Raw genomic sequence first — 16290 nt, forward strand, 5'->3', positions numbered from 1 at the left:
AATTTCATTACAATGTTGCCAGTAGTTTCGGCAAAATCGTAAAAAATGCGTAAAATTGTTTTTCTTCAACGCCCTGTATCTTGAAAACGGATGGCGTTACAAAAATTTTTTACTAAGTAAACCCCAATTATTTTTCAGTTTTTTACCTACCCTAGAGATCGGCAACGCCCTATCGGCAACGCCTCCATAGGTCAAATTACCTATAATTTAACTATTTACGCAAAAAAAACACTGTAATATAATATTTAAATATTTTATTTCATTCATGCTTTAACAATTCTTGTCTTTGTTTTATTATCTATAAACAATTGTGTATTATAAACAATTTTACATAATATAAACTTTTGTACCTTTTTAATAAAAAATATTACAATATAGAAGATTTATTCATACATTAATTGACCGATACGTTAAAACATCGTAAAACTATAGCAATTTTAGCTTTACCTATTTTGACCTCATATCTACAAGTTTTTCTGCTGCAACCAATCACAGAATTTGTGTCGTACTTTAATAACAGATTGTAAATAGAATAATGCAGAGGCCACATTATGCGTTGTTAAAAAATAAAGCTATTACGATAACGACAGCACGAAGCTTAAATAAACTACCAACTAAATATTTAATAAAATGATTATTTCTACAAGGGCATGGTTAAAAGTGCTCTTTCCAGCCCATAGATGGCACTGCTACAAGTAAAATTACCCTGTTGTTACGTTGGCACACTGGTAAAGTAAATTTCAAACGTGAATTTGGTCAGACAAAGCTGTACATCATAATGCAAAAGGGCCAACTCAGATTCACATCACTATTCGTCAAAATTAAATATTGGCAAAAAGTGTCCACAGTTCCTATACAAAAGTATATAAATGTGGAAACAATTGATATATGTAGATAAGTTGAAGGACCCGTGCTAACGAAAAATAGAATAAAAGTCGATTGGATTTGTTTTAGTTGCGAGAGTAAATGGGGAAATTAAGTAAGAGCATAAAAAAATATAGACGTATTTTAGTTATCGTGGGACCAAATCGCCACAATCTGCTATCTTTAAATCGCTGACAACAGTATTTACATTAGGTTATGATGCCATTCCGCAATAAATATTTTGTTTTTTGGAAGGTAATTGGCACACTCGAACCAAGTCCAACAGCTATTTTTGTTCATCAAAAACTTGTTAATAAAATAATTAAAAAAATGTTAATGTCCCCCATCTGTTACTTGAGGGATTATAAATTGTTGGAACATCCTCAATTTTCACCAGATTTGATTCCCTCTACCTTTCATTTATTTCAACTCCGTTTCAGGAGTCTTCATCAGGACTTAGGGGTCCCGGTCTCTCTCCTGAGTCCCCAGATCATTCACTAGCGCACACTTCACTGTACTATTGCCGCTTCTATTCTGAGTTTGTACTTCTATACTATCAATATTGATGTGTGGAGTGGCGCTGACATTTGAAGCTTGATCGATAAACGAAGTGGACGGTGTTTTATAACTCTATAACCAAACATCACTTCATGGAACGAAGTCTTAATCGACGTTACTAAAGTACAAAGAGGAATGACTCGGAAATTCTTGATGAAGACTCCAAAGAGAAAGTCGAAAGCTCGGCGTAGCAAAATCCGACGAGGTCCAAACCGGAAACTGAATAAGTTCTAATATTAAATATTACTATAAGTTTCATATTGCATAGTTTTTTTTGCTGGCCTAACATACAAGTGAATATTAAGGTCTAAATATAATAGAAAATGGTTTCCAATAGCATAAGATTACCGCGATGAAGATAATGTTATATTGTCGATTGTTCTTGATTACGATGCATTTTTAATCTGCAATACTACTATTGATTTGTCTTGAAAACAAAGTTAATGACGCAAATGTTCAGGTTAGGAATTTACTTAGTTGTGTGATGCAGTACTACAAGTAACAAATTTTATTTTTATTAAGTATTCTATAAAATTACAACAAAAAAGTTTCGTGTTAAAATATATAAAATATTACAAAACTAAAATACTAAAAACAGTTGAATTATATAACAAATTGATGATATATTGCACTTGCATTATGATGGCATTAAAGTGGTTCCCAATAAAATTAATCACATTCAAAGCAATGTCACAAATCGATATGTTTCATTATTTATAACTAATCCTACTGTAAGTCATTCGTTGATAGAATTTATGTGCAGGATCTATTGTTTGTCTGAATGTCCAATGAAAATGTTATAAAAAATAGTCATTTGATACAATATCACAACTCGTTATGACTGTATTGAGGAATTATCACAGATTGGTTTGTTACCTTCACTAAAATGAGGTCCGTCCAATCAAAAACATAAAACCTACGTTTATATAAATCTATCAGTTTCACAGTTGTAAATTTTGTCTTTGCTCCCTCTAGCTCATCATCTCAAAGTTGACTAATCCATTTATGTCCTCAAATTGGTCGAGATATTCCACGGGACCGTTTATGTGACTGGGGACCGTCGAAGCTACAGATCCAGGACAACTGCACAAAAACAAACATTAAATAGTAAGAAAAAAAGTAATTATTCTATTACAACAATGATTGGTGATAATATAAAGTTCTGATTTAACCTTTAATTTTGGTGACGTCAATCATGTAATATACATCATTAGAAATAGGAAAAAAATGAACTCACCTGCTAATTACCGACGGTGTATGACGAGGGGAATCGGAATCGTGTTGTGGCGTGTTGGGGTAAGAATTAGGAAAGCAAGTAAAACCAGGAATCTGAGTCACTAGTGTTGGTCTGACATAACCATTATTTGCCGATGGAGGGTTATCTGAAAAATTAGTCCAGTTTTACAACGGTGATTTTTACATACATTGCGCAAATATACAAGGGATATTTCAGAAATGTATATAGAAGCAATAGTCATTAATAATTATTTTGTTAAATATCTACCATTTTGAATTAATTCTCCCAAAAATAGTTTTCACAATTTTAAGGTACTACTGTCATCGAATGCCATAGTCTGTGGACTAGTGCGCATTTTGATGCGCATCGCCCCGCCTCAAATTTTCCCATTGGCTCTTGACCTGGAAATCCCTATTTATCGCTCGAACGGCACATATAAATATTGGCGATTTTCAGGTCAGCCAGGTCAGTTCCTCGCGGGCTCTCCGAGAGCTTAGTGCTCTCGGGGCTCTGCTCCTGTTCTATTTTCCATACTCTGTGGCTGAGAGTTATTTTCAACTTTAACTTGGTGTTTTTATTTCGACAATCCTTTGTCATGTAAGAAAATATCTTGTCTTTCTCAAGACAAGCCATCGGAAGACCACAACCTAATGTACCATTTTCGACGAGGAATTTGTTGTGTAAGAAATATCTTGCCTTTTTCAAGGCAAGACACCGAAGATATAAATATTTTCCGAGTCCATAACCCGAAAATTGACTTAAGTAGAGGAGCTCACGACGTTTACTCCGAAGCCCTCTACAGAGCACCCGGGGATATCAGAAGGTGGTTAGACCCATATTTGTTCCCCCGAGGTGACACTACCACGGTCTAGAATTTTCTAATATCAATTTTTTACATTTTTATTCCTTCGATTTTCAAAAATAATTCTTTAAAATCCCTCTCACTCTCTCTTGTCGTTTCACCATTACTACTTCTTTTCGAACGATTTCCGAAGTGGAAATTGAAACGTCAATAAACTGACTTTAACCTTGAAATGTGGTTTATTCCCATTTAAATAGTAATTAATTTTAAACGCCACAAGAAAATAGCTTCAGAACAATATTAACATAAAAATTTAATTGCCATATATACTTAATAAGATACATTTTTTTAGCATTCTAGGCGGTAATAGTACCATATCACATTACTCAACATGTCAAGATTATCAAGTGATTTGATCATATTGTTAATTCCGATTTTGTCGATTGCTGTATATTAAACTATATATTTATATCACGTACCTTGATATGGTGTGTAATATTTTCCAAATAAAATCTCTTTGCATATATCTGGGTACAGATATACCAAGTGATTTAAATCTGCAATGCGGTCGGCCAGAGACCTAATGGCAAAATCTTTGGATGTAAAAGGTTGCAAACTGAAAACTTCTCCAGAATCTAAAAAATTAGAAACCAATTGTAATGAGAATGAAAACATTTTATAAACGAGATATAACATCTAACATTATTTTTAATAAGTCCGGCCGCGGCTTAATAACTCCAAAACCTACAGACCTGTTAATTATATTTACAAATATCGCTTACAATTCGCACTGATAACGCTTACAATACAATTACCTGATACTGAATAATCACAGGCAGCCTCAGCGGCTTATATAATAAGAACATCTGTTCAGAGGAGAAGGAGAAGCGGACGACGGTGTCCGAATCAGAGGACCAAAACATAGGACCACAATTAGAGACATGTAACACAACAATAACATAGTATGGATATTGTTGCTGATACACGATTAGGTTTACTTGTGTTAAAAGGACTAGGTAAGAAATAGAAGAGGAGAATGGAAGAATCATATAAGCCTAATAACAACAAATAGAGTATAGGTTATTCCACGAATATACGACTGTTTTGCATTATTGCGACAACGAATATTTTACTGTGCAAGTAGAAGTATGAAAGTAAATTGGTCTAATCATTATTCCAATAAAAAGGATCTACTGTTAGTATAACATCTAAACTAAAATTTAGTAGCGCAGGCCCCTGAATCGAACATGATAAGAAAGATTCTAACAGCGCAACCCGTGGGAATGAGAAGACGGGGTTGGGGGAACCAAAGCTGAGGTGGATGGACGAGGTAACACAAGATGCCGATAAGATCGGAGTCGGCAACTGGAAAATGCAAGCAAGGGACAGAACAGAATGGCGTAGAAAGCTTGAGAAGGTCGAGGCCCTCTATGGGCTGTAGCACCAAGATGATGATGATGATGATGATTTCTTCCAAGATTAGATTTTGTTGAATTCCCCAATACAAATGCATTCAGTTTTCTTGATATTTGCTTCTAGCCCCCATAGTTCGTATTCTTCAATAAGTTTACGGGTCATATATTCGAGGTTTTGATAGTCTTGGGCCATCACTATCTGGTCGTCTGCAAAACTCTAAACTCTAAACTAATATTCATTTTCTCGAGAGCTTCCCAGAGTTTTTGTTGTTGCACACTATCATAAGCTTTTTTAAAGTCCACGTAGAGGAGATGTATTGGTTGATTTCGTGCTACTTTTTTTTTCGATTAGCTGGGTGACAGTAAACAGATGGTCAATAGTTGATCTACCTGCTCTAAAGCCGGCCTGTTCTTCGGCCTCCATACCACAGAATTCATCTTCCATTCTCTTTTTGATGAGTTTCCCGTAAACTCTAGAGATGGTGCTATGGACTAAGATTCCTCGATAATTGTCACATACATCTTTACTTCCCTTCTTATGTATTGTCTTGAAAACGATGTCCTCCACTCCTCCGGTATACTTTCTCCGTTAATACATTTTTGGTAAAGGCTGGCTAAGTGCTTATAAAATTTGCTGTACCGTACTTGAGTAGCTCAGGTTTTCTATTCTTTAATGGTTGTTATACTCGTGTTACTTCATTGTCGTCAATCCTAATTGAGGAAGCTATTGTATGTACAATACAATAGCAAAAAAATGAGATACTGGATACAAAAATGAGACATTTGAGATGCTATGTTTTCTCTGTGTTGTTGTACGGGGCGGAGGCATGGACGCTTACAGACACCACTATTAAAAAACTTGAAGCATTTGAGATGTGGCTTTATAGAAGAATGCTGAGAATATCATGGACAGCAAGGATCACGAACAAGGAAGTTCTAGAAAAAATGAAGAAGGAACCAGAGATTGTGTTTACGATCAAACGCATAAAATTGCAATATCTGGGACACGTTATGAGAAATCAGCACCGTTACTCCCTGCTGCGGTCTATATTGCAAGGTCAAGTCAAAGGTAAGCGAGGACCCGGTAGAAGGAGAATATCATGGCTGCGGAATTTAAGAACATGGTTTAAGAAAACCTCAACGGAGCTGTTTCGAGCCGCAGCGAGCAAGGTCATGATTGCCAATATGATTTCCAACATCCGAAACGGATAGGAACCAGAAGAAGAAGAATTGTATGTACTTGCCCCTCTGATTATGTTTGAGGTATTTGCACATATTCTGCCTTTTCTTCCGCCGGTAGATTTGCGAAGTATTCGTCCCATTTATCTAGGCTGATCGGTGAGATGATGTCTTTAGTCTTATCTTGTCGAAGAGATCGAAGTATTTTCCAGATTTCGGCGCGTCTGCTACCCCTCAAGTAAGTGTTTATTCTGGAGCAGTTTCTTTCCCAGCTTTCGTTTTTCTTCTTACTTATCGCACCTCGTACCTTTCTTTGGACTGTTCGATATTCGTTTTTACTTTGATCAGTATTTATATTTAAGTTTTTGTGGTATTTATCTCGTTTAATCTTTATTTTTTCTTCGATTTCTTCATCCCACCAATATGGCTTCCTTCGTTAGTTTTTTTTCATGTTTTATTTATTTGTTTATTTATTAATTCATTACAGTTTAATAGACTATTTTACCAATTTGTGGGTCTTACCTTGTCTGCTTAAACATTTTATTCATTTTGAAAAACCACAGACATGTAATATTGGCATAATTACTGTAATTTATATAATTTATATCACCTATCTTTGTTTTATCTTTATTAGACAACACCCTAATATGGGTTTATTATTTTCAGCATTTATTTAACTTTGTATCGTGACCTGAAGATGCTTTGCATATTGTAGAAAGCGAAACCGGTCGTCTGATTAGTACAGTAGTATATTTAAGTTTTTGCGGTATTTATCTCGTTTAATCTTTATTTTTTCTTCCGATTTCTTCATCCCACCAATATGGCTTCCTTCGTTAGTTTTTTTTCATGTTTACGCAGGGCTTCTTCTGCTGCACTTTTGAGACATTGTTTTATGTAATTGCAATGGTGCTTAACACTATACTTTTGTACGTCCTAATTGATTTGTTTAATAAAAAAAAAGGTAGTACAGGAGGCGGTACTGTAAACTAGCGCGAAGCTTCATACATATTTTCTGTATTTTTAAAATTTAAATACTTTTAAAATTCTTCTTCTCATTGCGCCGTCTCCTTTCGAAGGTTGGCGATCCAAATGGCAACTGTAGTTTTGGAAACTGCTGCGCGAAAGATCTCTGCGGATGAGCGGTCGAACCATCTCCTTAGGTCTTTCAGCCACGAGTTCTGGCGTCTTCCTACTGATCTTTTGCCCTGTACTTTTCCTTCCAATATAACTTGAAGTAATTCATATCTTTCGCCTCTCAGCACATGACCCAAGTATTGCATTTTCCTCTCTTTGATTATTCTTAGTAATTCTTTTTGTTTATACATGCGACGAAGTACCTCAACATCAGTAACTCTTTGTACCCATGGAATCCTCAACATTCGTCTGTATATATACATCTCAAAGGCATCTATTCTTTTTTCTATTTCAGAGTCCATTGTCCAACTTTCACAGCCATACAGTAAGATATAAAAAACGTAACATCTGATCATTCGGATTCTAAGCTGTAGACTAAGGTCTGATCTTGTAAAAAATGTTTTAATGCTCATGAATGTTTTCCTTGCTTGTTCGATTCTTGATAGGATTTCTTTTTTTGGATTACACTGACTATTGATATTTGTTCCCAAATATTTTATGGAATTTACCTGTTCTATTATTTGACCCTTGGCATACACCTGTACGTTTATTGGTGTCTTTGAAAATACTAAAGTTTTAGTTTTGGAAACGTTTAGATGTAAACCGAACATTTCGCTGTGGTGAACTACCGCATTTATTATATTTTGTAGTTCTTGTGCGTTGCTTGCTATTAAGACGGTATCATCAGTATATCTGATGTTGTCTATGCTGATTCCGTTAATCTTAATTCCGCCTTGGACCTCGTCTAATGCTTCTCTGAATATAGACTCCGAATACAAATTAAAGAGTAGCGGTGATAAGACGCAACCCTGTCTCACTCCTCGTCGGATTTGTATGTCTTCGGATGTTGTGTGCTCTATTTCAATTGTTGCCGTTTGGTGCCAGTATAGTTCTGAGATAATTCGCAAGTCTTGTTCGTCAACTCCAGTTGTTCTCAGAATTTCGATCATCTTTTGATGGTTAACGCAGTCAAATGCTTTTCGATAGTCAATAAAACATGCATATACATCTACATTCATGTCTCTGCATCGTTGCGTTAACACATTTAAAGCAAAAAGAGCCTCTCGTGTTCCCAATCCGTTTCGAAATCCGAATTGAGTGTCACTCATCTGGAACTCGCACTTCTTGTAAATTCGTGTATGGATAATTCTGAGAAAAGTTTTAAGGACATGAGACATCAAGCTTAATATTCGATAATCATCGCATTGTGAGGAATTCGATTTTTTTGGTAAAGCTACGAATGTTGATTTTAGCCAGTCTGTTGGTATTTTACCTGTGTCATATATCTTATTGAATAGTGCTGTTATTAAATCTAGGCTTTTACTTTCGTTATCTGAAATTAGTTTAAGTATTTCGACATTGATATTATCTGGACCGGTGGCTTTTCCATCTTTCTGAGATTTTACTGCATGAATCACTTCTTCTTTGGTTATTTCTGGGCCTTTTTCATTTATTCGATTGTCTGTGGATGGTGGTTTTAAAATTGAATAAAGTAATTTTATTATTTATTTATTATATTTTAAACAAAATACGTTATATTAAAACATTTCAATAACTTATCATGTTTCCAACACCACCTGCTAACTTATCAACAAAATTACGCGGTATATTTCGCCTGCATTGAAGTGAAGTACGTGAAAAAACTTACCGGAATTCCAAGCGATCGTTATACCTCCCAACTCACTATCCGAAAATCTTAATAAAAATGTTCCTTGAACGCGCGAAGACAGAATCTCCTCAGCTTTCCTCTTTCTGACAAAACCCATGATGGCACTGAAATAAAAATAAATTCAATTGATGCTAACGACAACAATCGGTGTAACACTCTTACCCATCGGCCCATGGTCCTCTTAGGTGTTCCCTGGTAAGTTTCATGATAGCAAAAAACCATTCCCAGAAAGTAAAATTCCTGTCGGTCAATGGTTCTTTGCAAAACTGTGACCAGCTTAGCATAGAATTCGTCGATTCGTTGTAATTACCCCTGAAGGCCTTTTCTGCCAAAAATCGTAAGTTGTCCTCAGTTAATCCCCTTCCAGTGGCGGCTCGGAATTTAAGGGATAGCATTTCTGCTACTTTACTCCACGGTACCTACAATATACCATTAGTGAAAAGTTGTTAAGTAGAAAATTTTATGAATTTAGTATACTCAATTAGATTTTACATTTTTTAACATTCTCATTAGATTTCAAAACTTAAGTTTATTTAGAATTCTTTCATTAAATTTACAATTATTAAAATGTATTGAATTAATACACAAACTTACATTTTTAACTTTATTGTAGAGAAAATGTTGAAAAATCGTTTTTTATTGTAAATAAACAATATTGAACATTTTAAAATTATTTTAAATTCTAATCTTACATATTACTCAAAATAAAAATATTTTACTCTCGAGTAAAAATCACATTTTTTAAAACACTTCATATACAAGTAATAAAAGTTGATATCTGATGGTATAAGGTATATATCAGTATATTATAACTGTGAGTATGGGAAAATAAAACTGCTTTTACTATTTTCCTTATAATTTCATCATTTTTTTCGAGTTTATGCGAAACTAAAAAAGTAAATACACATGACGTTTGTTAAACGTGACAACACTTCCTAAAAATAAAATTGGTAAACAAAATTATATTCTTTTTTGTATTTCAGAGGTTATGTGACAGTTCATACACTCATATGGAGTTCGTACTTTATGTATTAGTTCGTATTAGGTGATATACGTTCGAAACAGAATCCATAAGGAACAACGACTGCCAAACTCACTAAGCAGTGATAAAACAATGGAAAAATTTGGAGTCCCTTTCACGCTGTAACTAATGAAGATCTCAGTCAGATAAGAGGCGAAAAGAAATAAGCTAGATGTTAACAATTCCATATATTAGCAGAAACGTTTCGTTTTGTACTTACAAAACAGCGTCAGTTCATATCTGCAAGAGTAATACTCTCTTAGAAGGATTTGTAAATTTCTTTGAATTAAAAGAGGCCAAAAAGTGACCTCTCATGTTGAGTGAAAGGAGATAATAATGTAAAATGTGAATTACACGTTTAAATGAACTACCACAGTAGAGGTAGAGTTTTATTAAAACATTTTGTATAAGGGTATAATGTAACTGTTTATTTGAGAAAATAAAACCGTTATTTCTACTATTCTCTTTATAATTTCATCATATTTTCTCACCTATTAGACCTTCCTAGGATTTCAAATAATTATTTCAAAACCAAAATAAGCCAAATCGATTCAGTCGTTCTCGATTTATTATAAAAAAAGTTACAAAAACATTAAATAACGTTTGTTAAACGTCGTATGAAGTCGTATAAAACATTTTGAATTTACAATTAAAAAAAAATAAGGGTCATTCATCGAGATAAAAAATATCCTATCTCCTAAGTTGGACGACAGCCATGTCGGAAGCAGCGGGAAAGTGTATAGGAAGAGAGCATATAAAAAGACGGCAAGACTGGTTCGATGAAGAATGTAGGAAGGTTTTGACAAGAAGAAACAGGGCAAAACTACAAAGAGATAATAAAGAAAATACCCAAAATGCGATAAAAAACTATGTGGCAAGAAGAAGAGAACTGCAAAGAATTTGCAGAAAAAAGAACAGCTAGAAAAGCAACTGAAAAACATAGAAGAAGTCTAGATAAACAAAGAGGCAAAGAATTTCTACCAAGAAGTTAAGAAATCCAGAGAAACTACAGAATAATCCACAGTATTGCAGAAAAGAAGGCTTACTTCTAGGTGAAACAACAGATGGACGGAATATTTCGAAGATCTATTAAATACAGACCAACAAGAGGAACTTGAGGGAAATGAGAATTGGCAAGAAGATGAAGAAGGGATGTGCGAGGAACCAACTCTGATTGAAGTCAAAGAAATAATAAGAGACCTAAAAAATAACAAAAGTGCAGAAGAAAGTGGTATTCCAGCTGAGATTTTTAAGGATGATGGCGAAAGATTGAAGGAAAGGATATTTCACTTGGCACTAATAATTTGGCAAAAGGAAGAAATGCCGAAACGATGGAATAGTGCTCGTATTTGTCCTATCTATAAAAAGTGAGACAAAACGGAGTGCGAAAACTATAGAGATATAGCACTATTAGAAGTAGTCTATAAAATACTTGCAAAAATTATTAGGAAAAGATTAATAAAATATGATAGACAAAAGATTAATGAAGAGAAGCAGAGCGATAGGGTCACTAAATTCATTACTGAAAGCAAAAAATGTGTCAAGAACAGCTAAACTGCGAGTTTACGAGACAGTAATCAGACCCACACTGATGTATGCCAGTGAAACGTGGATTATGAACCAGCAGGAAGAAAAGAAAGTAGAGATATGGGAAAGAAAGGTACTCAGAAAAATCTTCAGAGGAAAAAAGACGACAGAGAACATTTGGAGAAGACGAACGAATAAAGAAATAATGAGGATGTATGGAAAACAAGCAATTACGGCAAAAATACGAGCCCAAAGAACTAGATGGCTTGGTCAAATTATAAGAATGCCAGAGAATCGAAATGTTAAAACAATACTGAAGGAGGGAGAAATGGTGAAAAAGAAGAGGACGTCCAAAGAAGAAGTGGTTGGAAGCAGTAAAGCAAGACTTGTCAGAGGCGTGAGAAATTGGAGAGAAAACAAGGGACCGAAAAAAATGGAGGGAAATAACCAAGTTTTTAGAAGTCAGGGGCCTACAAGAAGGCCTGTAACGCTGTTTATATATATATATATATATATATATATATATATATATATATATATATATATATATATATATATTAACTTCTTGAGTCTTCAAATTTATTGAGTCTCAAAAAGTTGAGAACGCGATTTTGTATATTTCGGACGATCGGCCTATTTAAGTGGAATCACACCTCTCAGCGGGATAGCAATTAAGTCGAAATATCATTACTGCCCGGCACTGCACAGGATTTCGCCGAGAATTCGACGTTGTTCTTAGCTGACCTGACATCTACGAAATTCAAAAGGGGTAAGTGGGTTTTTTGTGCTTATAATAATTTATGAGTTATGCCAATCGATTATTTTGTTCTTATTTAAAATCGAAAACCTTTCATTTAATTTTTTACGGCTTATTTAATTAACCGGCTAAATGTAATTTTTCCTACATAATCAATCATTCCAAAATAACTAAAACCCGATTTTAAGTAGGATATAAAATTATCTCTATATATCGCGATATTAAGTCTCTTATTTGCTTGTTCTCTTGCACAAGTATATAAGTAGTTGGCCAAAAACGAATAAGGATCTATTTTAAGTCAAACAGTATTTATTAGCTTCAAATGAGGTAATGGAACATGGTGTACTCCTGAACCTTCTATGATGAGTTATCAATGTGTCTTTTACTACAAGTTTCTCACAGGTTTTGTATGCAGCCAATATAAATCGAACCATGCACTTAAAATTCCGTTATAATATGAACGATTGCAACTAATTAATCGAAATCAAACGTGGTTACGGCATAAGAAAAGATCGTTAAAATTTACCTATTATAATAAGATATAAATAAAACTTACTTTTTCTGGTACAGCAAAAGGTATTCTCCCGGATTCACTAAAAGCATTATCCCACGTAACAGTTGCCCACGCATACGGCTCTTGATTACCGTGAACAATAACCGCAACTGGCAAACTCAAAGTCCACACCTGGAACATTAATTCTCCTCCTCCGACACTAAATTGTGACTGGAATAGTAGCGAGAACTTTTCATCCATTACACTTTCCGACCCTAAAAAATATAAATAAGGGGATGTAATGACAAATTCCTAGCCTAATAAGCCAGTGTTATCCAAAGAGATCCCAAACTTCTTGACAAAATTAGTTAGACTAGTTCATTCGTCATTTAAAACATGGACAAATCAAAGAAAAGATCTAATACGCCGTCTAAGATTTGGTACAGTTGTTAAATAGAGAAAAATGGTTTACTTGCGCCATCTATGTGCCAGTTACACAATTTTTTCTTCTTACGTTTCTTTGAAAGAGAATGCGCTACATAAGTTATTCATATTACGTTGTTTTTTTTTATCTTATATACTAAAACGCTAAGCCCTTTTCTTGTCCACCACTTTACTCAAAAACCATATTAGATAATTAAAATATTTTTTCGGAATATTATTAGTATTACGTATGAGATTGTCAAGATATACTTTTGGTACAAAAATTCACTTCCGGTTTTGAGATGACCGGAAGTTAAAATTTACTTTAAGTTTTAGACCTCACAATGTATATATGGATCGAAAGGTCTCGTCGAGACGAATCTAAATATGTACTTCCGGTTGCGATCCGACACCGGAAGTGACCCGAAACGCGCATAAAACGTCAAGATAGAGCAAATCTGACACCGGATTCGTGATCAGCATGCAAAATTAACTGCTAAATGAAATCCATGTCGACATTTGATTTTTTTTTTATTATAACTAATAAATTAACAATCAGAATAAAACAATGTATTCTATAAGTTAATGTGATGAGTTTAGGTACTGTCCCTTGGTTCTGGCGTGATGTGGTCCCCTCCAGTGAGAGAATCACGGGTCCATGTTACTGGTCTGTTGGCCAACGTCGCTTTAGTCTTCTGATAACTCGATGTTGAGGTATTGCGGAGATTAATGGATTGGAGTGTGTGTTCACTTTTTGGATGTATTGTAATTTCTTTTGCTGGTATACTTCTTTCACTGTTAAGATATTGAGATCCTCATAGATTATTTGGTTGGTTACGTACCAGGGTGCATCAACAATTGCTCTTAAGATTTTTGATTGGCATCTTTCCATAATAGCAATATTAGATTTACTACTACAGCCCCATAGCTCTATGCCATATGTCCATATTGGTTTGATAACTGTTTTGAAAACAGACATTTGATGAACTAAAAATTGCATTCCGGTTTTGAGGTCGACTTCCGGTTTCGTTTTTATTAGTCAAATCGATAGAGAATTCAACGTAGAGTTCAAAAATGTAAGTTCACGAAATTATCATTTATAGTTTTTGAGTTATTGATAAAAATATTTTTACTTCCGGTCGATTTTTTTAAATTATAAAACTTTTTTTTATTAAGACTTTTATTTTCTTATTAAGTTTATTAATTATTTCACTTAATTAGCTTGAAATTTTATTTTAAAAAAATTTGAATTACTCCTTTTCTCACAAATTTTGGGAAATTAGCTTTTGCGATGACCATCAACAGAGCACAAGGACAAAGTCTGAAGAAGGTTGGGATTTATCTTCCAAATCCTGTTTTTTACCATGGACAGCTATATGTGGCAATGTCTCGATCCCGCTCATTTGATGGCGTAAAAGTTTACATAACTCCCGGTGCCAAGCAAAAATTTTCAGAAAATGGAGACATTGTAACAAAAAACATTGTTTTCGACGAAATATTTCGTGATATTTAATACACTTTTTACTTGCATTATTATTGATGAATGTTATGTATATTCTTGCGTATATTGTTTGTATTGATCTCTTAATTTTTCTCGAAAAATAAAAATTTCATTTAAAAAACTCGATGTCGAGTTGGTCCGCTAGTTTTTACTATTTTATAGACATGGATACATTTTTAAAAAGATCGTTAGAACCTCCTACGTCTGGAAATGAAAATAATAAAAAGAAAAACAGCTTGACTATCTTAATTGAATTCGGAAATCTCTCATAATCTCTTGTAGTCTTTTATTTGACTTTTTGCACCATGAGACGCAAGAAGAAAAAAACGTAGAAACGTAGACGAAGAGGTGGCAAGAGCTGTAAAAGTTGCCTTATATAATATAGTAAAGAAAAACTTAATAAATTTTTAAGGTACGAGTAAAAAACCTTACCCTTCTTTTCGGTTCTTTTGATCGACTTCAACTGCATGTTTCTAAAACTCACTGCAAGTTGTCTGGAGCTTTGTTGGTATTCCATTGTGCCTATATTATTCAAAAGCTCTCCTGAACTTTCATTTTTACCTAGTTTGTCATTCTTTAAAAGCATATTCGCTTGCGATTCTGATATGATCGTAACTTTAACTTGCGGAGGCGTCATATGAACGTTCAGTTTTCCTCCAACCAGGAGGCGAACAGAAGCGGTAAATCTGAAAAACAACGAATTATAACTATATATATATATATATATATATATATATATATATATATATATATATATATATATATATATATATATATATATATATATTAATATACTAAGTTAAAAAGAAAATAATAAAAAATAATACTATATACCATAACATAATACACTATTATAAAGTTGGTTGTAAATGTTGTTATGCTTCCACGAGAATTTGTTTTTAAGCTTTAAAGAAGTACAACTTTTACGGATTTACGATTAATGTTTCAGCGAAGGAAATAATTTCGTCAACGCTGTGTGACTTCCTTAATTCTCTCCGGTAATTTTGCTAGAATTTACTTCAAATTTGGTGTGAATACTCTTTAAGTACTATACTTTTATATGGATATCAATTTTTTTAAAATACAAGACCTATGTAACCCCTTAACAATTTAAATTAAATGTTTTGTTTTTTAAAAAATAAAAATTAAAAATTAATTTTTTTAACTAGCTTTTTTTTTATCTATAGACTCGGTTCGCTATCTCCAGTCCGAACTGTCTAGTGAATTTAGTAATTATTTTTTTCCGAAGTTAGTTACTTTTCGACAGACTCGAAGTGGCTGGAAATTACTATACAACGAAGCACACGTACTTATAGCCAATATTAATAGTAAACAAACTAAATGGTATATAAAATAGAACTTTACAAATTATCGACAATCGATATTTATTTGTTTGCACCATATATAATAAATAGTTATGTTAAATTATAACAATTAAAATATATATTTTAAATATATACTACCCAAAATGTTATGGGTTTAGTATACACTTCCACTATTTAGAATAATTCTTCTTTTTTTAAAGAAAGAAGTCTGCAATAGTAGGATACTTGAGCTATTAAAACTGAGAAGTAGGGATTGTTGTGTTGTAGGTTTCCGACAATGAATCTGTCAAAATATGCCCGAGATAAGCGAATGGAGTTTACCATGCTCCCAGGTTAGCTAGCGAGGATATTCTTATTCGTCCTGAGGCCCTTTTTCCTTAAATTT

General features: G+C 33.8%; 1 protein-coding gene across 3 annotated transcripts in view; it reads right to left on the reverse strand.

Moving 5' to 3' along the window:
• Positions 1 to 239: 239 nt before the first annotated feature.
• Positions 240 to 16290, reverse strand: part of LOC140432821 (signal transducer and activator of transcription 5B-like) — a 33653-nt gene continuing 17602 nt past the window's right edge. For all 3 annotated transcript variants that reach the window (XM_072520946.1, XM_072520944.1, XM_072520945.1), the window contains exons 8-14: positions 15013 to 15266; positions 12720 to 12931; positions 9021 to 9277; positions 8838 to 8962; positions 3941 to 4096; positions 2660 to 2804; positions 240 to 2505 (exon numbers count right to left, since the gene is read on the reverse strand). In XM_072520946.1, coding sequence (XP_072377047.1) covers positions 2394 to 2505; positions 2660 to 2804; positions 3941 to 4096; positions 8838 to 8962; positions 9021 to 9277; positions 12720 to 12931; positions 15013 to 15266 — 1261 coding nt within the window. In that variant the 3' untranslated portion in view covers positions 240 to 2393. The remainder of the gene's footprint in view (positions 2506 to 2659; positions 2805 to 3940; positions 4097 to 8837; positions 8963 to 9020; positions 9278 to 12719; positions 12932 to 15012; positions 15267 to 16290) is intronic.

This window comes from Diabrotica undecimpunctata, chromosome 1 (assembly GCF_040954645.1).
Source record: "Diabrotica undecimpunctata isolate CICGRU chromosome 1, icDiaUnde3, whole genome shotgun sequence".
Lineage (NCBI taxonomy): Eukaryota > Metazoa > Arthropoda > Insecta > Coleoptera > Chrysomelidae > Diabrotica > Diabrotica undecimpunctata.